Here is a 27,519-nt window from a genome sequence, read left to right as displayed (position 1 = left end):
GTTGCCTCTTCAGAGAAATACCTATTCATATCTTTTGCCCATTTTGTAATTGGATCATTTGCAGTTTTTAATGTTTCATTTTGAGAATTTCTGAAGCGTTCTAGTCCTTTGTTGGACATGTGGTTTGCAGATATTTTCTTCTGTCTGTAGCTTGTCTTCACCTTCTTAATGGGATCTTTTGGAGAGCAAAAACTTTTAAAATTTTGGTCAAGTCCTGTTTATGAACTTTGTCTTTTCTGGGTTGTGCTTTTAGTAGCAAGTTAAAGACCACCTCACTCTCGTTTCTCTTACATATTTCTCTATAAGTTTTATAGTTTTGTGTTGTACATTTAAATTTATAATCCACTTCAAGTTGATTTCTATATAAGGTGTGAATTCTAGCTTGAGTGATTCCTTTCTTTTCTTTTCCGTTTATTCTTTCTCTCTTTTTTTCTTTTTCCTTCCACTGTAGATACCCAACTAGCAGCATTTGTTGCGAAGACTGTTCTTCCTCCATTGAATTGCTTTTACATTTTTGCCAGATATCAGTTGGTTGTGCTTGTGCAGATCTGTTTTAGAGTTCTCTGTTGTGTTTCATCAGTCTTTTTGTCTGTCTCACCATCAGTACCATACAATATAATTATTGAAGCTACATAATAAATTTTGAAAGTAAGTAAATTGGTTCTTCCCACTACTGTTGTTTCAGCTAATCTAATTCCTTTGCCTTCGCCTAGAAATTTTTTAGTGTAATCTTACCTCTATCTACAGAAATTCTCACTGAGATTTTGATAGGAATTGTGCTAGAGTTGTGTAACAATTTGGAGATAATCTTCCAGTCCATGAACAAGGTATGTCTCTCATTTATTTAGGTTTTTTTATTCATTGGTATTTTGTAGTTTTTAGCATACAAGCCTTGTACATGTTTTGTCAGACTTATACTGTTTCCTTTTTTAAAATTCTTTTTCATGTGTCCTTTGATAGTGTGTAGAGATGCAGTTGGTTTTTATATATTTATCTTGTATCCTATGAATCCCTGCAAATTCACTTATTCTATAAATGTTTTTGTAGGTTCCTTAAAGTTTTGTACATAGAAAATCGATTATGTGATCTGCAAATAGTAGTAGTTTTTTTACTTTCTGATCTGTATGCCTTTTAGTTCCTTTTTTTTTTTTTCTTTTAGTTCCTTTTTTTGGCTTATTGCACTGGCTACTAGTATGTTGAATACTAGGGATGAAAGTAGACATCCTTACGTTGCTCCCAGTTTTTAAAAGATGCAGTCACTCTTTCACCATTAAGTAGTATGTACTAGCTGTAGGCTTTTGTGGAGACTTACTATCAAGTTAAAGTTCCCGTTTATTCCTAGTTTTCTGAGAATTTTTATCATGGTGGTTGAATTTTGTCAAGTGCCTTACCTGCATCTGTTGATATGAGCATGCAGTTTTTCTTTTCAAGCCTGTCAGTATGGTAGATTGCATTGTTTTTCGTTTGGTTTGTTTTTGGCATTGCCACATGTGGATCTAAGTTTCCAACCAGGGATTGAACCCATGCCCCCAGAAGTGGAAGTAAAGAGTCCTAACCACTGGAATGCCAGGAAATTTCCTGGAGTCTGCTTTCTCAGGAGCTTTTAAATTTACACATGAAATTTCTTGAATAGCTATTTCAAACTGGATAAGTTGTAGTAGTTTGTACTTTTGAGTTTCTTGGTTTCCTTGCTGACCTCATATCCAGCTTTTCTGTTTCTTGTTGAAAGAGTTGAAGTTTCCAACTATAATTTAAATTTGTTTTTTTCCTCCACTCACTTTTATTAGTTTGATTCACATATTTTGCAGTTATGTTGTTTGGTACATACATATTTAAGACTGCTATATTTTCTTGGTAGATTAATCTTTTGTCATTAGTATCTCTGGTAATTTTCTTTGCTCTGATATCTATTTTGTCTGATAATAGTGTTATTATTAGATGATGAAATAAACTCCTGCTTTCTTTTGCTTAATGTTTATATGATACATAATTTTTCATCCTTTCACTTCCAGCCTTCCTGCATTGTTACATTTGAAATTTCTTATATTATCAGATCCTGTTGTTTTATCCATTCTGCCTGTCTCTAACTGGTGTATTTAGATCACTTACATTTAGTGTAATAATTGATATGTTAGGAGTTATGTCTGCCATTTTATTCTTTATTTTCTTTTTTGTTTTTTGTTCCTCTGCTTTCTTTTTCTTGCCCCCTTGTGGGTTACTTGAACACATTTTTTTTTTTAACTTGGACACATTTTTAAACTCCACTTTTAATTATATGTAGTGTTTTTTAGTGTATCTGTGTAGCTTTTTTAGTGGATTTTTAGGTATTGCATTGTATATACATAATTTATCACAGTCTACTAGTGTCATCATTTTATCATTTTGAGTGAAATATGGAAACCATATCTCTGTTTGCATCACTTTATCCTACTCCACTTAAAATTGTCTTAAATAATTCCTCTACAGACACAGCATTAGAACCACATCAGATGTGTTGTAATTTTTGCTTCATCCATCACACATTTCACAAGATTCATCTCTCAGCTTATTGAATCTAAGTTTTATAATTTTTCAGTTATTTTGAATATGTTTCAGCAGAGATGACATTCAGCATTAGGTCTTCCCATATATCTATTTCTCTTGTTCCTTACTGTTCCTTAGGGCTATTCTTCATTTGATTCATCATAGCTATGTTTCATATGTTCATAGTTGCTTGTGGAAGCATATTGATGCTGGCTCTTCTGCAACTTTGCCACATAATTCTAATGTGTGTCATCTTAGTGTTGGTGAGCACAACAGAACAGGCTTCTGACACTGCTGGGGGGGTAGGAGGTGCTGCCTGGTTATTACTGGATGGAGGTGGAGGCTCCTCACCTGGCCTCCTTGGTATCTGTGGGCAGGGATTCCTTGTCACTGCTGTGTGGGTGTAATTTCTCAGTTAGACCTTTGTGATTCCACCCTGCCTGGGAAAAGGAGATTCCACCCTGCCTTGTGCGGCTGGGCAGTAAAATCTAGGCTACCTCTTGGCCTCTACTAATATTGCTGCGGGGAGGGGGTCATTGTCACTGGTGGGGATGAAAGTCGCTGATCTCCTCTGATACTACCAAGTGGAGTGGGAGCAGGCCACCATGTTTTCTGTGGGTTTGGTTGCAGTAGAGTGGTTATTGTCTGAAAATTCTGTCCTGCTAGACTGCGCCATTCTCAGTCCACTGGCCTGAGAGGGCAGACTTACATTGCAGCTTTTTTTGAGTCTACAGTAGTTGGCATTTCTGGGTTGCCAACTTCTTCAGCACCTAGCCTGGAATATATGAGGCAAAAAGAGAAGGAGAACTCAATTCTGAGCCTTCTGGGCCCTAAGGTCCCTTCCCAAGTCTGTCTCCTCTCCACCTTTCAGAATTGTGTGTTGGTTTTTTTTTTTTTTTTAATGAAACATCTCTTATTTTTAGCTGCATGTAGTGGGAAACAGAAGTTCTGTATATACTTTTTAAGTTTTTAATAAATATTGACAACTGCCCTTGCTTTTCATAAAATTTTAATAATTTGTACTTTAACCAACACCTTTAAAAGATGCCAGCTTACCTATACTATGCATCACCACAGTCAGGGCACCTCTGGTAACAGTGTCAGTCTGGGGAAGGACAGCTCAGTCTTCAGGCCTGGGCACTGAAGCTTGTTTAGGGTTCCTGGTTCAGAGGTGGAAGTCCTTCCTAACAGTCTGGTCAGTTACCCACTCCAAGTTTACTTCTGTTTAGGTTTACCTTGGAAACTTCAGCTTTTTTAAGAGAAAGCATTAGCTGTAGGGTAGCTTTTCTTGTTTTTTGTTTGTTTATTTGGCTGGTTGGTTGGTTTTTTGTTTTTCTGGTAAATTGTCCTTTAGTCATAAAAGTATTTTTAAAGTGTGTAAAATTCTTTCATTTTTGAGAAAGCAGGACTGATTGTTCCCTTCACTTTATGGCAGAGGAAACTGACCATGGATCAGGTGACACATTTAAGACTGGCATAGTAAGGGCCATTCTGCTTTGCTTGCCCTGCAGGCTCAGCCACCACTTTCATCTAATGATGGCAGAATACCTTTGCAGTTTAAGAGTAATCTGCACTACCTCCCTCTCTCAGTTTATGTTTGATGAGGCATCACAGGTGAAAGATGTTGAATTCTCCTTAGATTCTCAGCCAGTAAAAGAGAATTGGTATTTGTGCTCTCTCTATACCTGATGTCTTTGTATTACTGCTAAAGCTAGAATATTGGAGTAATAGCTGTGGGTATGTAGCAAGCATTGTTTTCTTGACTTGTTATGAGAATCTTGAGTCTGAAACGCCCCCTGCCCCCAAAAAAACACCACCTTTCAAGGTAAGTTGTTCTTTTAAAATGGTTCTCAGGCAACGTAGAGTGGTAACAACCATTTAACTATGCATGTGCTTTTCCCACAAAGACTCATGTCTTGAGAAACTGTCCAAGCTGTTTTTACCTCTAATTATTCCTCTGCCTAGCCAGCATGACGGTCATAGACGTCAGAAGTCAGTTTATCTCCCCATCCTGTGAATGGGGAGGTGACCTTGGGTAAAGTGTGTGCTGCCTAACTGGGGAATGTTCAGGCGCAGATAAAGTTCTGTTTTATTTTCCTAAGGGCAGAGCACTTAACCCTTAAAAACAAATTTTGCTTTAGTTTTTGCCTTTTTTAAAATGTTATTTTTCTCAAATGTATATATTATATACTTGTGTCTTGAAATTAATGGTTACAAAGTGTCACCTTGTGTACTTTATTGATATTGACAGATTCATGTTTCTTCTTAGACTTTTTAAAAAACAACTTTATTGAGGGTTTTCCCTGGTGGTCCAGCAGTTGGGGCTCCACACTTCTATTGCATGGAGGTGGAGAGGGGCACCAGGTTCAATCCCTGGTCGGGGAACTAGGATCTCGCATGCCATTCTGTGTAGCCAAAAAAAGAATCAATGAAGTTTAGGGTTGGGCATATTTGTTGACAAAGATTTAAAAAAAAAAAAAAAAACTTTATTGAAGTATAATTCATATACCATATAATTCACCCATTTAAACTGTACAATTTAATGTCTTACAGTATACCATAAGGTCGTGAAGCCATCAGCATAATCTAGTTTTAGAATATTTTCATCTCCCCCTTCCCCCAAAAACCCCATATCTGGGCTTCCCTGGTGGCTCAAAAACCACCTGTCAATGCAGAAAGCCCATACCCATTAGTAGTCCTGTCTGATCCTTACTGCCCCCAACCCTGGGCTTTATGTCGTATTGATTTGCTTGTTGTGAACATTTCATATATATGAAGTCATACAATATTGTGTTTTTTGTGTGTGAATGACTGTTTTCACTTAATATATTCAAAGGTCATCTGTATTGCAGGGTGTATTGGTATTTCATTCCTTTTTATTGCTTAGTCCTATTACATAGTATGGTCTATCACATTCTGAGTTTTTCCACTTTTTGGCAAGTATGAATAATGCCGCAGTGAACATCTGTGTACAAGGGCTTGTGTGGACATATGTTTTTGTTTTTCTTGGTTGTATACCTAGGAGTGGAGTTGCTGAGCCACATGGTAATTCTATGTTTAACTTTTCAAGAAACTATTTTCCAAAGTGGCTACACCAGTTTACACTCCCACCTGGATTCTATGAGGGTTCTAATTCTTCGTGTTTTCTCCAACACTTGCTTATATTGATTATATCCAGTCTAGTGGGCCTGAAGTCCTATCTTGTTGTGATTTTGATTTGCAAATTTTTTTGCCTAATGACTATGATTTTGGGTATGCTTTAACATTTTTACTGATCGTTTGTGTGTCTTTGAAAAAATGTCTGTTTGTATCCTTTGGCAGTTTTTTTTATTGGGTTACTTTTCATTATAGTTATATTTACATTTTTGGGTCATGAGTTCTTTATATTCTGCATGCATGTACCTTATTAACTGTGTAATTTGCATGTATTCCTTTTTAGACTGCCTTTTTTGATGGTGTCCTTTGAAGCACTAAGCACTTCCCTTCTGTCTCAGCTGGTAGAGAATCCGCCTGCAGTGCGGGAGACCTGTGTTTGATTCCTGAGTTGGGAATATCCCCTGGAGAAGGAAAAGGCTACCCATTCCACTATTTTGGCCTGGAGAATTCCATGGACTGTATAGTCCATGGGGTCACAAAGAGTTGTATGTGACGGAGTGACTTTCACTTTGAAGCACTGAAGTTTTTATTTTGATGAAGTCCAATTTGTCGTTGTTGTTTGTACTTTTGGTGTCCTAAGACACATTGTTTGACTCAAGGTTCTGAAGATTTACTCCATTTTGGAAGTTAGAAACTTTCTAAGAGTCTCACAGTGTCAGCTCTTACATGTAGGTCTTTGATCCATTTTGAGTTAATTTTGTGTACAGTGTAAGACAGGGGTCCAAAATCATTTTTTCACATGTGGATTTCCAGTTGCCCTGGCACCATCTGTTGAAAAGACTGTTCTTTCCCCACTAAGAATATTTGGCACCCCTATCAAAGTAGAAATATTGTTCTCAACCACAAGTCAGAAGAACACTTGGGCTTTTTTAACAACCCAAAGCTTTCATGAAAGTGTTTGAACGGTTCAGCATTCCTACCAGAAATGCACTATTCTTAATGTTGACTCTGGAATTGGAAGGATGGAATCTGAACCTTCCAGAATCTGAAATGTATACCTGATGTCTGCTCTGTGGGTCTCTCAGATTGCGGATAGGGAACAGCTGTTCCTGGTCATCCTGGGGTGGAGGCAGGGGGATGTTGAGCTGTCTGCTGAAGGCAAAGTTTTCCTATGACTCATATGAGTCATCTTAAGGGAAGTTTGAAGATTGTTAGTAATTGTGCTGGGCAGCACTGAGCTGTTTGTCAGATTTTATGACTGTAGATAACTTGGTAACGTGGTTTGTTTACTGTAGCATATTGGAAGGACTGCTTTAGGAAGAAGAGATGAAATGAACTTGTTTTGTACTTGTCAGTGTGATGCCTGTTAATTGAGTATTGCAGCAACTGAATAATGACTGTTAATGGAGGTGATGATACTGCTCTGTTCTAGGAGAATACTCCAACTCAGAGTATTTCAAGCTGCCTGGATAATAATGACATTGGAGGAAAAAGATGAGTGTCGGCCTGAGGTTTTTTTTTTTTAATTAATGTGGAAAGCAATGGTAATAGTATTTTTGCCATCAGTGTCTTTGATAGCCTTTTGTCTGCCTTAAACTTAATAGCTGAGAAAATTGGAATAGAGTTGGCAGTAGGAAGAACTACTGAAGTTACTTAAGGTTTTTTTTAAAACGGAGTTAAGATAGCATCCTAAAGATAGCATTTAATTTTTAAGGGGAAGTTTTTGTTTGTTGTTTAGCTTTTAAATTCTGCTTTTGTTGACCTGTCTTTTCCAAGCAGGTGTCAGTGTCCTTTATGCATATCCTGATCATATTTGGGTCAAGAGAAGGGGTTCTTACAAACGGTGTAGAGGATAGTTTAAGTAACATTTATTTCTGGGTAATTCTCAGCCTGTCTCAGAGCTTGGATTTCCTTCAGGCAGGAGTGGAGGTGGGATGTGATTCCCACTTTACAGCCAGGGCACTTGCTTTAAGGCCAGCTGTTTGTTAGACCATCAGTCATCACCTCCCAGGGCAGAGGGCTATGGAGAGCCTCACTTGTGCCCAGCGGCTCCTCTCCCCTTCCCCAGCCTCTTTTGCTATGACTGGAAGAGACCACTGGGCAGCTGGGATTTTTGTGGGAAGAGAAGCAGCACAGTGTCCTTTTCCCCTTCCAGAGGCATCTGAATGCTTACACTTGATTGGAAGTGGTTCAAGACCCTCCACTGCAGCTGCTTAGTCACTTCATTCGTGTCCAACTCTGTGAGACCCTATGGACTATAGCCCCGCCAGGCTCCTCTGCCCATGGGGATTCTCCAGGAAGAATACTGGAGTGGGTTCCATGTCCTCCTCCGGAGGATCTTCCCAACCCAGACAATCTAAACTCTTTCATGGTCTAGTGGGTGCATCAGCTGCTTTTGTAAAGTGGATAGTGTAGTTAAAGTTATATATTAGATTTAGTAAAATTACAACCATCAAACTCAAGATCCACTGAACTTTGGGGAAAATATAAATAAACTCAGAAAGGTGACCTATAAACCAGAAGAGCTAAGGCCTGCCTCGAGGGAGTTGGTGGGTTCGGAAGAGTCCTAACAGGTCAAGCTGCTGAGTGTAGAGTAGTGTGAGGTAGGTAGATTCTTCTGTGGTCATTTCGTCCGTGCCTTTGTCTTGCAGAGCCCCCTGCCTCCCTTGTTGGCCCTCTCCTGGCTCCAGTTTTAGGAAACGTGGCTGTCCAGCTAGTCCATTCCTCCTGCCAGCCAAGACAGTTCTTGCTCCTCCCCTGTGTTCTTCAGACTTTTCCATCTGTCTGATCTTTCTTCCTACTGATTCCTATATGTAGAGTCCCTGCCTCCCCCTCCTCTTCAGAGCGAAGTCCTCCCTGTTGTCTGTGCCTGTCCCCGAGCTCTCCTGGCTGCTGGAAAGGCGCTTAGGAGAAGCGGGTTCTCCCAGGGAGCTCTGTTGGTGTTTTCTGTGTCCCTCAGGTGCTCAGTGCTTTTGCTGTAATTATTGTTTTTTTTTAATTTTCTCAACTGGGCGTCAGTTTATTGCTATAATTATTTTTAATATATTTTTTCTTCTGCTCAAAGATAAATTATTTGAGGGTGAGAAAAATATTTTCCCAGTGTCTCTGTGTTCTCCAGAATACCAAGAGTCCATTAGGGCTCGGTAATCTCCAGATAGACTAGAAAGTATTTCTCCTTTTGCAGTTAATACTAACCTAATCCTTAATTCATCCTTGTTGCCTTTTCCTATAGTTGTTTTACACAACACATAAACGTACATGTGCTTAGTCATGTCTTAATTCTTTGCGACCCCCATGGACTGTAGGCATCTACCAGTCTCCTCTGTCCATGGGATTTCCCAGGCAAAAATACTAGAGTGGGTTGCCATTTCCTACTCCAGGGGATCTTCCTAACTCCGGGATTGAACCTGCATCTTCTACATTGCAGGCAGGTTCTTTACTGCTGAGCCATCAGGGAAGCACCCCGTCATGATATATCATAGCCCTTAAACTAGATCAAAAGTTGCAGGTGAAGACCATGACCTCTGCAGCTGTGCTCTTGCCTCCCCATATTGAGTGCAGGCCCTGTATGTAGACGGTTGGTCCACTTGACTACTTCACGCTCTGCCATGCTCTCTGAAGCAGAACACGCAGCCACACATGCATTTACAGACGCTTTCTCCTCCAGCCAGAGTCTGAGAGGTTTTCCCCCCAGTAGCCTTGTCTGCTAAAATGCACTTTCTAACTTCTCTTTCCTTTTTTTTGGTGCAGACAGTCGTGAGAGACTTCAGGACAAGAATGTTTCACTTAAGGACTTGTGCTGCTAAGTTGAGGCCGTTAACGGCTTCCCAGACTGTGAAGACATTTTCACAAAACAGACCAGCAGCAGCTAGGACGTTTGGGCAGATACGGTGCTATACTGCCCCCGTTGCTGCAGAGCCTTTCCTCAGCGGGACTAGTTCGAACTATGTGGAGGAAATGTACTATGCTTGGTTGGAAAACCCCAAAAGTGTACACAAGGTAAGGCTCAAAGGAGCAGGTGTCTTCGTGTTTGGAGTCTTGGCCGGTGGTGGCTGGCCGTCCAGGTAAGTGCATGTGTTCTGAGGACCCTCAAGAAGGAAGTTAGGCAGGCGGCTGGAAGCCCCACCGACTCGAGTTCTTTGCATCAGCCCAACTCAACCGTCGGCCCAGGCCCAGCAGGAACCACCTTCTCTGGAGGGGCATTTCCCTCTCTCCATGTGCGGCGCGCTCAAGGCCTTGCTCCACGGAACAGCCAAAATGTTAAACCCCCACAGGGGTGACGAAGCACTTGCACCACTCCCAGGACATCACCAAGGCTGCTGCAGGATGGCGGAAGCGCACGGAAGGAGGGACCTTCAGGAAGCTCGTCCATCCCACTGTCCTCGGAACACCTGAAAACCACCTCATAAGATTTCTCTACAAATGACATTTTAGATCAGCATGTTTATGTCCCTCTCCTGTATTTAAAAGTAAATTCTATGAAGGCTTCTTCTAATTTCTCTATGTTGACATATGAGGCTGTTCCTTAGAACCTCTCCCTTCATGTGTTTACTTGATACAGAGCATGCTTGGTGGCAGAACTTCTTCAGAGCCTTTTGGCCAGTGATATTTATGAGTTTTGATAACTGTTTCTTGGCTTTCGGGTCAGGCACCTAGCCCAGTGCAGGTGCTAGAGGGTGGGTCCCCAAGCTGCTTAGCTCCTTGTGGCCCATTTGCAGGGTGTGGGAAGATCTGAGGAGACAGTATATGCAAGGTGCTCAGGATCTACATAGAGGAAGTGCCCATCAGAGGCTGGCTGCCATCTCTGTTGATCTGGCCTCTTCCTTCCTTGTGAAGTTTTAGGGACTTGTCTTCAGAAAGCAGCCTGCTTCTGTCAGGCCTTCGAGTATAATCTTTACCCTTTACTCTGCAGTGTTAGTGACATTTAGGATTGGATATGTTTGTGTGACTGCGGGAGCCCCCAGCCCTGTTTCATCAGGAATGCCACCTCTTGGTCTGAACCTTCTTGCCTGGCAAAGGAGGACATCTAGCCAGGTCTTTCCCTTCCCTGTTTTCATGGCAACATGGAAGCTGCATTGCTCCATGAGCAAGATGAAACCTGGTTTCCTACGGGAGGAGCTCTGGGGTGTGTCTCCCAAGACGGTAGACAAGTGGACTACCCAGAAAGAAGTGCCCTATGAAACTGGCCCTGCTGGTGATGGCAGATGTTAGCAGTTTCTGAGGATAGTTGCTGCAAGGTTCTCTCTCAAATAAACTTAGCCCAGAGGTTTTAGAATCAGACTTTCGTCTCATGTCCAGGCTGTCCCTCACCTTCCTGTTCTCAGATATAACCTCTTTGTAGAACCAAACAAGTTTTCTTAAGTTCTATTCAGCTTAGGGGGGAATAACACTGGAATGAGCTCTTACGAGATAATATGGATCTAGGCTTGGGGGTGTCCGAGTATGGATGCCCTGCGTCACGGGAATGGGTTGCAGTGAAGAAGCACACCACTCTGCTGTGTAGAGCTCTGAAAAGTGGAGCTGAAACCATCACAGTGACTGTCACCATTATTAGTATTTGTGTTAATATCATTATTGTTATTATTGCTTAAATTTTTTTTCAAGATTTACTCTTTAGAGGAGTTTTAGGTTTACAGCAAAATTGGGGGGTAGGTACAGAGATTTGCCATATACTCACTCCTTGCCCCTATACATGGAACCTCCCACACCATCAACATTCCCCACCAGACTTAAGATTTGTTAGAGTTGATGAACCTGCACTGATGTGTCATCATCACCGAAAGCCCATAGTCTACATTAGGGTTCACTCTTGGTGGTATGCATTTGTGGCTTTGAACAAATAGATAATGACATGTACCACCATTACAATATATCATACAGAGTATTTTCACCACCCTAAAAGTGCTCTTTGCTCCACTAATTATTCCCCCCCCCCCCCCACCACCAATTCTTGAAAAGTATTTTTATCACATAGCATCAAGAAAGATAGCATGTGATGACTGGGAAGCACTTGGGGGCTCTCAGGCCGGGTGGAATGGTCACGGAGTCCATCTGTCCTGAGAGAGGACAGCACAGTGAGAGGCCTACTGACAAAACTGAGGCAGCTTCCTGAGGAAGAGTCTAGAGTGAGGGTTGGTTCCTCGGGCTCCACGAGACTCTTCAGGGGTGTGGGGAAAGGATCTCCAAAAAGGGCTTTGTAGTTTAATAAGAGAATACATGCAGGTTGGCATCTTTGGGCCTGATTTCATCTGCTGATTTCTGTTGTCAGGTTCTCCAGGGGACTCAGTGTATCCTAGAGGGAGAGGGGCAGGATGGTGTAAATCAGTGGGCATTCACAGTGGCAGTGCCCCTTCTCGGGCTTCCCAGCAAAATGGACTTGATCACCCCTCCACATTGAATTAGGCCCAGTAACTGATGTGTGCTTACTTTTTGATGGAGACGTTCCAGAGCTTTGCTGAGATTTTCAGAGGCATCTATGACACACAAAAGATCTTGGAAGTTATTGACTTTGTTAAAAATGCTTTATTTTGGTCTGTGTTAGAAAAAAATAGGGAGATACAAAGAAAATTAGCTTTTAAGGTTTGGATTGATCATCTTCCTGATCTCTCATTTCTGCGTCAGATGGTGCCTATCAGACTCCCTGCCTGAGAGCTGGTTCAGTTGCTGTGCTCTTCCCTTCATTTGCGGAGGGCTCACGGGGAGCTGCTAGGACTGGACTTTTTTCAGCAGAAACAGAACACATTTAGCATCTCTGCCTCTCTGCTCGCCTGTTTTTCTTAAACTTTTTATGACCTTTTCAAACATGTAGTAGGAGTGTCAGCTGCAAATTTGCACTTGCTGTCTACCTTTCCGAAGATCAAATTATGAGCCTTTGCAGCCGCTAACCTTCAACACCACTTGAAAGGAGTTCAAGGAGGAGGTCAGAAAGCAGGCGCTCTGGGCTTCGGAAAAAACTGGCAGGACAGATCTTCAGGTAGTTAGATTATTTTCGAGGGAAGGTTTTATGAACCTAGTTCTTTGATCTCCTCATATCTAGAAAAGCACTAAATTCCTTCATAGTGATATCTGCTCCTTGTGACTAGCAGTAACCGTCACAAGATTAGATCAGCCTTCTGCAAAAAATAAGTGCTTGGTTGCATATACTCTTCCCTTCACCAAAATTACAAATATACTGACCACCCCCAGCCTCCTTGGAGGAGTTTCTCAGAGCTATGTGAAATACTGACTCCCTGGCTATAGTCCTCATTTTGCTCCAAATAAAATATAACTCATAACTCTAACATTGTGCTTTCCCCCCCCAGTTGACAGGAGTGTAAAATGAACCTCCACGAGGAGACCCAGTGCCCAACTTCAGTAGCTCTCAACAGTTTCCCAGTCCTTAAAAATCTATTCCTTCCCTACTTATTTTTCTGTTTGTTGGTTTGTTTTGTAAAATACTTCCCAATTGTGTTTATTAAGGCAAATCTCAAACCATTATTATTTCTGTCATAAATGTACCTGAGTGACTCTAACAAGGGAATGGTTTCTTAACCATACCTAACAAAACTAGCAAGGTAATTCTCTAATACTGTAGTCTGATTCTCAGTCTGTATTTCATTTTTGACTTTGTAATTTACTTTATAGTTTTGTCATATCCCTATTTTTAAAGAAGACTTTTGTTTCTAGATATCTAATTATGAAATTTATGTTTGTAGTAATCGAGCAGTTCAGGGGTGCAAAGCCCCGGGGCACTCCCTGCACCTCTCTGCCCAGTTACCTGATCGGCCCTGGCTCTGCCTTTGTACTCTTGTCTTCCTATCCTTTGGTGTGGTCCTTTCCTGGACAGCCATCTCTTCCCCATCGTCTTCTCCAGTCCAGCCTCTGTGCTTCAGTATTAAACACCTTGTCAAGTGCAGCTCACTACATGACCCTTTTAGGAACCTTCAGCCAGGCTTGGTCTGTCAGCATCCAAAGCCCCCACTCATTAAGGTCTTGGCCGTGTTGGGGATAAGTCAGATTGTGACGTCTTATTTTTAATTACATCTGAAATACAGAGTCAAAGCCATATTGTCCTTGTTAGTGTTTTAGACAAACAGGTAAGTGAGAGCTGCTGAACCCTCAGAGGACCCCACCCACAGGCATCATGTGGTGTCAGCCCTGCCTGGGAGGACCCAGGCTCAGGCCCTGTGCCTTCTCCTCCCCGTGGTGCTCTCCCTGCCCCTTCTGATTGTGCGGGCAAGTTGTCCTTTGTCCATTAGAGCTTGCTTCCCCTGCCTGGCCTTCTGAGTGACCTCTGCCCAGTTCCTGAAAGCCTGTCTTCCTCCTCTGCTAACTGAGTCCATTTCCTCTCCTGCCTTTTGCCAGCCTGCTGCCAAGTGTAATAACAGCTCTCTTGTCAAGCATGGTCACAACAGGACCTCTGTAAGGACTCGAGGTGCGAATTCCAGACTCCCGGTCCCACCTCTTTGAGCTTTGCCATGCCACCCTTCAGGCCCACGCTGTTCTCCTTTCTTCCCTGCTTATGAAACACAATCCTGTAATTTTCTGTAATTGAACCAGACAAGCAAAGCAGAAACAGATATGCGTCGTCCCCAGTATGCGGTGACACCATTCCTTTTCATCCTGCCATTTGAAACTGCCTTGGCTGCACTTTAAAAACAGCCATGGTGCGCTCTAGTTCTCTGCTGGCCTTGAAGGAAAACATGCACATGGTATGCTTAATGGGCTTTCAGTGAGCAAGGCTGTTCAATTGCATTTTGAAGTTTCTCCATACTGAGCTTCCTACATCAGGAGGAATCTCAACCCTGGTGACCTTTTGTGTTAAATCAACTTAACCACTAAGAATATCTTCCCTAACTCCAGTATGGTGTTTTACTCTTAAAGGATTTGTGTTTATGTGATCAGGGAAATAAAATTTGCACCTTTGAAAGGTGTAGGGGTCATGAAGCAGCGCCTTCACTTTACGTGTGTGGCAGTTTGCAGCTCGTGACAGTGTTTTTTGGAGGACTGAGTTGCTGTCAGGAGGTGTGAGCATTCAGGGCCCTCTAGCTCGCAGGCCTGTAAAAATTCTGTAAGCAAAGCACGGTTAGAGCACAGGGTAAATCCCACTGGCTTCTGAAGGGAAGCACCAGTCATACTGAACTTTGAAGGATAAGGAAGGGGCCTGACCAGGGACAGTGTGCCTGTGCCCAGGAAAGGCACTGCGGAGGGACAGAGGGTCGGGGGGCACTCAGTGAACACTGGAGAGGGTCCTGCGGGGCTCGGTGCCTGGAGCCAAAGGCAGCATGTGAAAACCAAAAGTTTGAGCTGCAACATGCGTTGAGAGGCTCCAGGGGTCAAGCAGAGGAGTGTTTGCTTATTTTGTGAAGCGCTGTGGGGGCATAGACCCCTCGGCGGTTGGAAGAAGGTGAGGGCATCGGGCACTGACAGAGCTGAGCCTGTGGCGAGAAGAGGGCAGACTTGGAATAAAAGCATGCTGCATCTTTGGGAGCATGCCTTTTTAATGATTACCCTTTCGTACTGTATGCTAAGCAAAAATAGTGGGTTTTTAAATGGCAGTGATAACTGCAGAGAGGGGTCCAGAGTGACCGCAAGGGAAAGGAGAACATCAGAAGCAAGAAAGGAGTGTCATCCTTGGGGCCGGGTCCGCTCTTGAGAAGGGAGTGTCGAGCTCCACCCCAGCCACTCTCCCAGCCCCTCCTTTCTGAGGAAGGAAGGAAGGAAACAGTGTCAGAGGGAGGGATCCTTTGGGGATTTTCCCAGAAAGGAGCTGTGGTGGTTGGTGATCAGCATCAGCTCAGAGCCTCTAGGCCACTGGCTCTTCCTGTTCCATCTGTGCCAGGCCCCACTGAGGGTCTGCCAGACTCTGGATTCTGCTGTCTGTGAGCAGGTTGTAAGTTTAGGGCCTTCTGTCTAAGTGGTCATGATTCGCAGACTCACAGTTCTCCCTGGGCCCGAGGCTTGGCTTGGCTGGGCTGGGTCCTCCAGGTCGGGTGCCCACTAGGCTCATGGGGGATCAGATGCGCGTGTGGTCCTACATGGCTGCCCTCGGAAGTTGTAACACTGAGTTGACAGAACACACTGTTGGCTGCAGACAGCCAGGCAGAGGGCATGGGCTCTCACTTGTTGAGGAATCCCAGGAAGACTGCTCGTGAGAGTGGTCACAGATGTCCTGCATATAATATTTTCCTGCAATAAAAATCTGGTTCCTGTGAATGTTCATGAAATAAATAACCCTAAAAGCTAACAACTCAGAACACCACCAGCGAAGTCTTTCTCTTGGTTCCCAGCTCCCTTGCAGCTGTGGTTCAGCTAGGCTGCAGTCCCACAAAGGACCTCCTCACATCTGGCGTTTGGTGCTAGCTATTTGCCAGGCCCTGCCGTCATCCAGGGACCTGAGTGACCGCCTCACAAGCCCTCAGCGGATCTCTGAGAGGAGAGGGGAGGGGAGGAGAGCCTGCTGGCCTTGGATGCCCCACCCAGAACTTACACACTGCCACTCCCACCCATGGCTGAGGTCAAAACAAATCTCAGGTCAGTCCCCAGGGACATGCCTCCAATGAAGGAGCCTCACAACCACTGCAGGGGGCCTTTGTGTGGACCTGAGAGGACGTGTGGCCACTGGGCAGCTTACCACAGTGCTTTCTATAATGATATGATGGGGCCACCACCCTTAGTCTGGGGCGGAAACTCAGGAAGCATCATTCCCCTATCAGCAGTTAGGGCTAAGCCAGGATGGCTTTTCTTTGCTGATCCTGTGTGTTTATTGACATTTTACCCACACAGAATACAGAGGAAGACATTAGAACTTATCTGGAGATGTTCTCTCGCCTGTGTAACACTGTGGTTTTAGAAAAAACACAGCGTTGCTCTAGTCAAGCACAGTTCACTTGGCATCTGTGGTTAAGGAATCCCCAAGCAGAGCCCCTGGTTTTAACTATAGAAATAGTTCTGTGGTGGCAGGTCTGGCAGGCCCAGATCCTGGTTCCTCCTAGACATGGTGTTGGCAGTGAGCTGGGTCGGGGCATGGCTCTGCCTGTCCTCAGCTAGGGATGGTTTGAACAAGGCCTGCCTTGGTTGGAGGAGTCTGAAGCCCAGCATTGTGCATGGCTTTCAAGACTGCTTAGCTCTGAAGCACAAACCTTTGGTGAAGGTCCTGTGGCTGTCCACCAGGGGCCTCCTCTTCCCCTCACCCTGGGCATTGTCTCATCAGGACGTTAGGACAGTCACATGTGGTGTTTTCAGAAAAGGCATGGAGCCCAGCAGTTAGCACAGATGGTGCACACCAGGAGGGTGGTAGACACTGCCCAGTGCAGAGACATGAGTCATTTGGCTCCATACAATAGCTGGGCTGGTGTGTACAGAAAGCTGGGTGCTTAGGAATTAATGTACACTTTCTAAGCTGGAGGAGCCCTGAGTGGGGTGACAAGGGAGGTGCCCACTCTCTCCAGGGCCCTGGGATCCTTAAGGAGCCATATCTGTTGGCCAGCAAGTCATGGGTGGGTGACTGTGGCTCCAGGAGCCACTCAGTTCAGTTCAGTCACTCATTCGTGTCCCAACTCTGTGACCCCATGGACTGCAGCACACCAGGCTTCCCTGTCCATCACCAACCCCCAGAGCTTACTCAAACTCATGTCCATCAAGTCAGTGATGCCATCCAACCATCTCCTCCTCTGTCATCCCCTTCTGCCTTCAATCTTTCCCAGCATCAGGGTCTTTTCCAGTGAGTCAGGTCTTCACATCAGGTGGCCAAAGTATTGGAGCCACTGCCTGTCCATTTATTTGACTTAATTAGCCTGAACCCGCCAAACCCTTGTTTGGCCATGCATGAGTTTTCCCTGGTCACTTGTTCCCCTGAATCTCATGTTTGTGGCAGTTAAAAAGCATTGTCAGCATCAGAACACAGTGAAACGGTTGTTTGTGACAGTGCTGGGGTCTGACGTCCAGACCTGGCAGTCATTCATTTATCAGTTGTGATGGCCTTTGAGCCTGGGGTTTGGTCAATCCAAGAGGTGGCCAGGAGCTCCTGCACCCACTGCCCCAGGGCGGTTTTACGTCAGGGTCCTTGGCAGAGAGCCCAGCACAGGGTGGTGGCGGCTATTAGGTGACATCATGTTCCGTACCAGGGTGCCTAGTGCAAGTGGGTGAGGATTGTTCTGTAGTGAGGGAGGGGACGGCAGGAGTGGCATCAGAAGGGGACTTTGGACAAGAGAAAGCAGTCTGGTTGGTCCAGAATGCAGAGTCACAGAATTGAGCAGCTAGAAGAAGCATTAGTAACACGGGTTAAGCTTTGATCATCAGTTTCTTGAACAAATAAGAGTATACCTGCTGGTGCTTTTTTTTAAGGGTGTAAAACGCTACACAAATACAGGGCTGTCCTCCTAAGTAGTCTGTGCTCCGTACTTTTATAGGCAAGCAATCAGGCACAGATAGCTGAAGTGACTTGCACCCTCGCCTAGCCTGCAGGGGCAGGACTGGGGCTCCCAGTCCCCCATGAGTGGGCAGACAGCAGGCAGGCCCCCTCTGGTGGGCTCAACGTGTGTGTGGCCCTGTGAGGTCACACACTTGCACTGGCCCACATATCTGACACATGGGAAAGCCTTTGAGGTAGGGGAAAGGGCCCGTGGTAGTGTGTTTGCAACCCCTCCGAAACCAAACCCCTCGTGAACAAGTCTCTATTGTGACCTTCACAGTCAGGAGCTTGGCCCCGAGGCTCTTACAGTCTGCTGACAATCCACAGGGCAAAGTCTGCTTGCCCCACTGAACCGCTGCCGCGTGTGTCCCCTGGTCAGCACTGCCACCCTCACTGCGGTCAGCACCTTGTCTGAGATGAGGACTCTGGCCGCACCACATCCTGAGAGCTGCCGCCACGCCCAGCATTGCACCTGATACCCCGCTGAGCACAGCACTTAGCGTTATACCTGACACCATACCTAGTACCTCTCCAAACAGTGTGCCGGGCATCCCAGGTAACTGCATCTGAAACCGCCCCAGCACCATTTTTGATACCCCACTGAGCGCAGCGCCTCGCATCACGCCAGCCCTGCCAGTGCACCTGGCGTTGCATGTGAACCACACCTACCAGGACGTAAAGCGGCCTGGTCCTGTCTGACCTTAACTGGGCAGGATGTTGAGCACCTCCTATGTGCCAGGCACCGGACCAACTTCCTTAGATGTTAGAGAAGTGTTTGGAGCTTTGACAAGCTCCCCCTAATAGGGGAGAAGAGGACTGGTGACTTCAGGAGAAACCCATGAGGCCCATGTAAGAAGTCTGGAAGGTTTTATGGAGCAGTATAAAACCTGCTCCATAAACCTGGAGTGAGGGCTTTTGAAAACAAAGCTTCATGTACTCCAATTAAATGCCTTTAGTTATCTAAAAGTAAACATAAGAATTCTGGTTTCATTTCAACCAGAATGTTATCCTTATTTGTACTTGAAATCTATCATGTTTTGGTTTAAGTTGTTTCAGCAACAAGTTGGTGGCTTTGAACCCACTCACAGGAGGTGGGTGGCCAGCCCCACAGCTCCTCTGAGGGCCAGGACTGCTCACCTCCATGGTATCAAGGCTGTGAAGCTCTAGGTGCAGGGGGCACATGGGGCCACACAGGCATCCTCTTCTTAAAGATTTCTCTTCATTTGGAAAGGGGACCCCACTGACCCGTCACTTCAGCCTTGTGGTCACCTGTCTCTTCATTTGAGAAGAGGCCCCCCACTGACCTGTCACTTCAGCCTTGTGGTCACCTGTTTCTTCATTTGGAAAGGGGCCTCGCACTAACCCATCACTTCAGCCTCATGGTCACCTGTCCGTGCAGCAGGTCTGCAGACACTTGGTTCTGGCAGGAGGGAAGCTGGCTGCTGCCAGGGAGAGAGAACTGGCACACAGGTAAATAAAGTGTCAAGCTGAGGTGTGTACACATGAGGGCTGTGATTATCCAAAGGGAAGTCCTCTCCAGAGAGTGACAAAGCCACGCATCACATCTCGGAGATGAGTGTCCTGGGCAGCAGGGGTGGGGGTGGGCTGGGGTGTGCAGATGACTGAATGAATGCAGAAGCCAGGTCAGGTGTGGGGGAGGTGGGTAGAAGGGGCACCTTGGGGAACAGTGCAGCAGGGAGAGGAAGCGTGGCTCAGAGTCCCAAGGCTGGTGAAACCTGCAAGCCAAAAAATGACCTTCACTGTCACAGCCTTTTTTTTTTTTTAAATTGGAGTATAATTGCTTTATAATGTTTCACAGCCTTTTTAAAATCAGTTTTTTTTTAGGTCTGACTTCATTAAACTTTATCTGCTTTAAGTTGCAATGCAAAGGTTTTGCAAACTGTGTGCAACCAACAATTTTCTGTCACCAAGTGATCAGATCTGGTGAAGGGGGCTTGCTGGTTGTTGGGGTGGGCTCCTTGGCTGGGCAGTCACCTGAGTACAGGTGCCCGCCCCTCCTGCCTGGAACTCGTAGGAGAGGGCCTGGCCAAGCTGCAGGGGAGCAGAACTGCGCACCAGCTGCTGTGTGCTGGTGGTGCGGGTGGTGGGGGTGAATTACAGGAAAGGAGGACGCTGCATTCCTGGCATATTCTTTCCCAATGGTTCCCAGCTCTCTGCAATACCGGTATGAACCAGTTTTTTCTGACTGCCTCCAGCTTGAGCAGAATTTCCGTCGTTGTTGTCCTCAGCCAATTGAAAATCACCTGGAGTTTTATCCCAAGCACAAAAGAAGGTCAGAGAGAGGAGGCCCGATAACTGCGATTTCCCCCCCACCTCCCTGGTCCTGGACTGGAAGGTCCTATAGCCTTTGTCTGCCTGGCCTGTGCCCTCCGGGTGTCAGCCCTGGAAATTCTTTGATTTTGTTGTTTGCTGGATTTGGCAAGGGTAAGCCAGCCTGAGAGACGCTGTTTATCCTTGGGTTGCCCTGCTCTGACTCACTTAACCTGATCAGCATCTCTGCCTGGTGGCCCCTCTGTGTCAGTCGTGCCTGCCTGCACCTTTCCCAGGAGGGTGTGGTTGGCATGCTAGGTACTCGGATCATCAGTGTGATAACTTGCCCCCCCACCCTACCCCTGCAGCTGCCACCACTGTTCTTGTTAGTCAAAGCTGATTTTTCTGAAGAGAGATAACTTGTGGTTTTTGCTGTGCCTTTTGGCTCTGGATCTTTTAGCAGCTGGTGCCCCTCAGGATGAGGGGTCAGCGTGCAGCCAGGTGACCTTCTCTATCCAAGGTCGTCTTGTTGGGCAATTGCCACTGCATTTCAGACACGTCTTCATATATTCTGTGAGGCAGAAGACGGTGTTTAAGGCTTGAAGAAAGTGTGCTGCTCTCCAGAGGCTCCTTGGTTTCAGGCTCCTCAAGGGCACGGCCCACCCCCGCTTAGAGCCCCACGGTGTGTGTCCACAGCAGGACTTAGTGTGGACACAGGTAAGGGTAAGGACTCCAGTGCCAGAGCCAGCTGGGGGCAAAGTAGAAACTAGATTGGGTTTTACAAAGCTATTGGTTCTTGGTGTGCAAGGCTGGTCTGACTCTTGCCCTATTGCCTGCTATGTCAGCAGGGCTCCTTGTAGTCCAGGCCCTCAGTTACTGGAGGCATGGGTGAGAGCCAGATAGAGCCCTGGGCCAGAGCTGCTCCCAGAGTGTGTGGAGCTTGCATGGCCTGCTGTTCAAGCTCCACAAAGTTAGAAATGTTGAGGGGTGTCCAGCATGTCTCCTCCTTAGGCCCTCATAAGGAACTAGGTAGATGCCGAGCTCGAGGCAGGCTTACCTTGCCCTAGGCTGCTGATCCTGAGACATTCTCTCTTTTTCTCTCACAGGAGTAAGTCAATTGCTTTCTCTGGTGGACATACTGCTTTTACACCTGTTAGAGACCTCAGAGGGAGAGATTGGTCTTGGGGTTCCATGCCCCAGATGAAGAATGTCCCTGGTTGTCAGGTTGCATGATATGAGGTTCTCTGCAGTCAGTGTTATGGCTGGCGCCACAAGAGAACCCCAGATCTCCCTTCTACCATCAACTGACAAACTAAAAAGTAGCCAGAATGTAAAAACAATAAAACTTTGAATAGTGAGATTTGGTAAAGCATTTTAAAATTGTTACTGAGAAAATTCACTTAAAAAGTAGACAGTTCTGGTTTTTCATGTATTTACCATGTTGTATAATCGTCTTCCTAATAGTTGGATTTTTTTTTAACTTAATTTTTCTGAATACAAAAAGAATATGTTCTTATTGTAGAATGATATAAATGTTCTGGAGCACTCCCCTCAGAAACACTTTTATTGGGAGGCCGGGCTGCCCTGTGTGATGTTCCAGGCCTGTGCCCATCCCAAGAGGGTTGTGACTGGTGGTGACACGCAGCCGTCTCTTGGACCATCCAAGTCATCTGTCTATGTGTCGTAAAGAACCTGCCTGAAAAAGCCAGACCTTCAGGACCAATTTCCAGTTTTCTGCCCAGACACAGACCCATTTGGTACCTGTGCAAGCTCCCAGGCAAGCTCCCAGGCAAGCCCATCTGAACAACATCTTGGTCACACTCACTAGGAAGGTGCACACAGATCTAGTGAAGTTTCTCCTCTCCAGATTTTCCAAGGAGTCTCACCAGAGTTCATTGACAGAAGAATCTTAGAAACTGGAAAAACGCATGGAAGAGAAGACAGACAGTGTTTGCACGTTTCTAAACTGCTGCTTGTCGTTTAGTCGCTAAATTGTGTCTGACTCTCTGCGACCCCATGGACTGCAGCCCACCAGGCTTCTCCATCCATGGGATCTTCCAGGCAGGAATATTGGAGTGGGTTGCCATTTCCTTCTCCAGGGTCTAAACTTTAGCTTGAGTTTTACTATATTTTTTTTGCAGTGAAGTTTTATTAAACCTTAGTTTTTCTGACCTCTACATTTCTTTAAAACCTCACATCTTCATCTGAGATAAACTATTACAGTTCACAGTATCTGTGCAAATTATAAATTAAGTCAGGGAGTTCCCTGGCATTCCAGTAGTTAGGACGCCAAACTTCCACTGCAGGGGACACAGTTTCAGTCCCTGGTCAGGAACTAAGATCCCACAAGCCACACAGCATGGACCAAAAAAAAAAAAAGGGAAATTGAAGCCAGTAGTATTATCAGTTACTACCAGTAATATGAACTGCCTACCAGATTGTATAGGCATTGTGAATGCCTTTAGTCTTTATTTTTAAAAAACTATGAAGAATAGAGATTTTTTTCCTTTTTGTCCTCATCTTACAGATGAAAAAAAACTGAGCACATAAATTTAGGTTATTAGCCAAGATCTCAGAGCTCAGAATTAAGGTTCTGCCCCTGACAACACAACCTGAGCTCTTAACTCCTTAGCAACCTCCTTAAGTACAGAAATGGCTATTTCTCTAGGGGTCAGTGAGGGGCCCTTGCAGCTTCACACATTCTGTGAAGCCCTGATTCTGTTCTGTGTTCAGAGAGTGAGCATGAGCAGGTAGGCCTGGCCCTGAAGGCTGTGCCAAGCCCCTGGGATCTAGAAAGCAGCCCTAAATACCTTCTGTCCCCCTCAGGAGGTTCAGTGGGGGTTTTAGGATCTGGGGCAGTTGTAGCCCTTCAGGCAGGAGTGCCAAGAGCATTGGTCTGCTAGATTGCCAGGAGGGGACAGATGGGGCAAGAAGGCCTCCAGTCACCCACTCCTGGGCTGCCTGTGTGGAAGCAGTTGGCACACTCAAGTGGGACAGAGGTGCCTGGCCTTGGAGGTTTTGATGGGAGGGCATGTGCATCATGGGGTTGGGGGGTGAGGAGGCCCATCAGGAGGGAATGATGAAAGCAGGGACCCAGCCCCTGAGAGACCCACCCTCGGAGTGTAGAAGCAGGCTGTCCAGAGTATGAAGACGTTGACCCAACCAGCCTACTGGTAGATGGACATAATCAAGACTTACCTGCCAAAAGAAAAAACTTACCTGCCAAGAGAGGTTCTCTTTTTGACTAAAAATGCATCCTAGGCCTTCGGGGAGCAGTGGAGTGACACGTGTATTCCTTCTTTGTCTTCAGTCATGGGACATTTTTTTCCGAAACACCAATGCTGGAGCGCCCCCAGGCACCGCCTACCAGAGCCCACTCCCCCTGAGCCCAGGCTCCCTGTCAGCTGTGGCCAGAGCGCGGCCCCTGGTGGAGGCCCAGCCCAACGTGGACAAGCTGGTGGAGGATCACCTGGCGGTGCAGTCGCTCATCAGGGCTTACCAGGTAAGGTGGCGGTGGGCAGCCATCTGTGACAGCACCCCGCTGACCCAGTGAAGGTGGTCGTTTAACTTTCACCCCCCACCAAACGCTAGGTACTCGCTCCCTGCTCTGGGGTGGAGGGAGGCAAAAATGAAATATGACGAGAAAAGGAGCCCAGACATTCCCTTGCCATGTGAGCAGATCCCCTGCCAGCCGTGGCGCCTGTCCGTATTTCTTTCCATGAGTTGGCAGGAATGGTTTGTGGGCAGGGAGGCTCACTCCATGCCCACGTGGCCAGGAAACTGCTCATCCCCAGGAGGGATCGGTGACCCCGAGGGTGTGCTGCTCCCTCAGGCACGGCCCCGTCTCAGTTGCTAACGCCCACATACAAAAAGAGAAGGTGAACCTATAGGGTTTGGGGACAGAAGCAGAGCCCATGGAAGCAGGGAAAGGCAGCCAAGCCTGCAGAGGGGCCATCTCTCCACGAGCATTCCTATTGGAGGAGGGTCGGGCAGAACCAGTGGATCCCATGGCCTTGCTCAGAGCCCAGAAGCCCGTTCCAGGATATCTGCCTGGCGTGGAGAAGAGCCTGGGATTCAGATCTTACCATCTGCTCTGTGAGTAGTTCTCAGGAGGAGAAGAGGAACATCTGGGCCCAGAGCAGCCCTTCTGGGAGCCCCCAGAATCTGGGCTCCCCTGCTGCCTCTCCTGGCATCACTGCAACCTGGCAGGGGAGCCCACTGTGGAGTCCTCATCCCTCCACTGTTCTCTTTTCTGGAAACGGCCATATGGACTGTTCTCCTCTGCCCACCTGGTCAGTTGCCACAAGTGTCAGGACAGGCAGCACAGAGTGGATCTGTCCTCCTGGGGGAGCCTGGCAAGTCAGGCTTTCTCCCCAGGGCAAGTGAGAATAGATAGCCGTGTGCTCTCAGGTGCTATTCACAGCAGCTGTTTCTACAGAAAAGAGGCGCAGCTGGAGTGTGCTGACCACCGCCTGACTCGTTCAGCCTCAGTCATTTCTGCGGTCTTTCAGTGACTTCATAACAGCTGTTCCTCTTCCCAGATTGCTAGCAGGAAACTGAGTAAAATGTCCAAGACTTAAAGACACAAATTTGGAAGCTGGGAGGAGCTTTCCCTGTCCTTTGTTTGCAAACGGTGCCGATCAGACGCTGCAGTCCCTGGTGCTGCCGCCTGCTCTGGTGCTTACTGCCCTGACCCCACAGCAGTGCCACCGCACCTTCCTGAGGGACTTCAGGCTCTCCTCAGCTGAGTGGGTTTCACACTCGAGTCAGAGTCCCAAGCATTTCCCATTTCTGTTTATCCAGGAACACTGTGTCAGGATCCCAGGAAATGGGTCCTTTTAGATTGCCAGGTTTATCATAACATGAGGAGTTTATCCCTTTTTTATAGAAGTGCTTTTATGCCCAATGCCTGCATGCTAAGTCACATCTGACTCTTTGCGACCCTATGGACTGTAACCCTCCAGGCTGCTCTGTCCGTGGGATTCTCCAGGCAGGAATACTGGAGTGGGTTGCTTACCCTTCTCCATGAGATCTTGCCTACTTAGGAACTGAACCTGTGTCTCTTATGTCTCCTGCGCTGGCAGGCGGGATTTTTTGCCACTAGAACCACCTGGGAAGCCTTAATGCCCAATAGTGCTTTAAAATAAACTATTCTAAGTCTTATTTTTGGGTTAATTGGTGCTCTCAGGGAAAGGTTTGATCAAATGTAACTTTTAACCCCCTCACAGCCCACAGGACCTGCTTAATGACTGCTTGTATTATTGCTTCCAGGTCAGGGGTCACCACATTGCAAAACTTGATCCTCTCGGAATTAGTTGTGTAAATTTTGATGATGCTCCGGTAACTGTTTCTTCAAACGTGGGTGAGAATGAATCTGTAAACACTAATTTTAATGTAATTTTACTTTTTTTTTACCCCTTCCCTCTTTTTTTTCTCCTGTCCTTTTGTGTGTGTCCTTCCCTCTCCATCGCTGGCCCATTCGTAGATACGAGGGCACCATGTAGCACAGCTGGACCCCCTGGGAATTTTGGATGCTGATCTGGACTCCTCCGTGCCCGCTGATATTATCTCATCCACAGACAAACTTGGTGAGGGTCTGAGAGCGGCCAGTGCTGCGCTGTTTGGCTCCTCTCTGTGTGTCCCAGCTCGTGGCAGCCAGGACGTCCACAGGCCAAAGGGAAAGACTCTTAAGTTTCCTTCGTTCTGATCACTTGACATTTATAAGTCATGCAGCCTTAGTGAGTTTTGGGCAAGTTATTTTTAATCTCAGCTTTCCAGCCAGATCATATGAACTCAATTTTCTAAGCCTGAAAATTGTAAAGTGAAATTTGGGGGCAGAAAAGGTTAGTGGCACAGAAAAGACATGACCCACCCAGGCAGGCGGGTCCCCAAGATAGTCCAGGGACTAGCACATCTGGCTCCAGGTTCCAAATCTCAGGGCAGTGCAGCCTGTGCCCAGATGGGGTCTTGTTCAGAATCGTCACACGCCCTGAAGCACAGTGCAGCCTGCCTTTGACGGGGCAAATTCCAGAGCAAGGGGTGCAGTTGAGGTGTCTCGATTCTCAAATGCCGGTGATCACACTGAGGAAACTTTGGAAGGCATCCCGCGTGCAGGGAGGCGCATGTGGCACATAGGCGGTTGTAGCCATGACCCCACACCCCCTCTGTCGTGAGCACAGGGGCCGGGCAGGGCTCACACCTGTGGTCGCTTTCAGAAGTTAACCTGCTCTAAGTCACCGTGCTGCTAACCTGTGCTACAGAAATGATGACGTGACTAATTTTAAATGGCCAGGTTGTTTAGGAGGAACACTGTGCATGCTAATAAAACTGATGATTACCTACCTGCCTAACACTGCTCTGGGAGGGGACAGAATTTGCCTCCTCCGAATAATAGTTTCTAACGCCCCCCAGAGGCGGGTCTGGGTTGTGAGTTGAGAGGTCAGGCGCTAGCTAGTCAGGTAATCAGTTCAGTTCAGTTCAGTCGCTCAATCGTGTCTGACTCTTTGTGGTAATACTGGAGTTCAGATAGCATTGGCCCCAGGATGGCTGTTAGAGGTTTGTCTCTGCTCTGTCTTCATTTCGGAAACAGTCCTAGGGGATACAGGGTTTCCTCTACTTTGTAACTGCACAAAGGTTTTGGAAGAAAGATTAGATCAACTCTTCTGAATATAAAATAGGGCCAGTCCAGATTGTTGGCAGGATGTAAGTTGAATACTGCTGCTTTATTGAGTGGTGACAGCTTTGTGCACCCCAGAGGTGGGCTTTTCTCTCCACTGTCCCCCAGGATACTTGGAGCCTCTCTCCTCCTCCTTACCATGTAGCCCCCAAAGCACCCAGACCCCACCCAACCTGGACTCGCCTGTGCTGAAGCCCATCGGCACCACAAGTCCCCTCCAGGTGCTTGGGCCAGAGCAGACCTCCCACCCCCACCCAACCTGGGAGGCCTGTGAGCCCCCAAGCACTGGTCGCCTGAGAAATAGCTCAAGGTCCTGTGCCCTGGGGCTGTCTCTCCAGAGAAGGACTCTGACTGTGGGGCCTGGCAGGGCATGGGCCACAGAGGCTGGTGTTTCTGTGCACAGTCAAGCATTTAAACAAGAAAGGCATGGGACGGGGGTGGAGGGTGTCCGACACTGCATCTCCCCTGTTCTTGTGCCGTCCCTGATTGCCAGGTTCTTGATACCTGATCAGACCTTTCCCAGTGGTTCCCAACTCACTGGAACTGCCTGGGGAGCCTAGAG

The 27,519-nt window shown here is 46.5% G+C and overlaps 1 protein-coding gene across 6 annotated transcripts in view; it reads left to right on the top strand.

The window, feature by feature from the left end:
- Window positions 1–27,519, top strand: part of OGDH (oxoglutarate dehydrogenase) — a 66,881-nt gene that overhangs the window by 3,016 nt on the left and 36,346 nt on the right. For 4 of the 6 annotated variants that reach the window (XM_004007978.5, XM_012176964.4, XM_060414790.1 and 1 more), the window contains exons 2-4: window positions 9,370–9,618; window positions 23,592–23,783; window positions 25,767–25,869. In XM_004007978.5, the coding sequence (XP_004008027.1) occupies window positions 9,397–9,618; window positions 23,592–23,783; window positions 25,767–25,869 (517 nt within the window). In that variant the 5' untranslated portion in view covers window positions 9,370–9,396. Of the gene's footprint in view, window positions 1–9,369; window positions 9,619–23,591; window positions 23,784–25,552; window positions 25,644–25,766; window positions 25,870–27,519 lie in introns of all 6 variants that reach the window. The other 2 variants (XM_004007979.5, XM_012176965.4) reach the window with 1 other exon arrangement.

The sequence above is a fragment of the Ovis aries genome, chromosome 4 (assembly GCF_016772045.2).
Source record: "Ovis aries strain OAR_USU_Benz2616 breed Rambouillet chromosome 4, ARS-UI_Ramb_v3.0, whole genome shotgun sequence".
NCBI classification, from domain to species: domain Eukaryota; kingdom Metazoa; phylum Chordata; class Mammalia; order Artiodactyla; family Bovidae; genus Ovis; species Ovis aries.
Note: the sequence above shows the minus strand (reverse complement) of the source record. Positions and strands in the feature narration are given on the sequence as shown.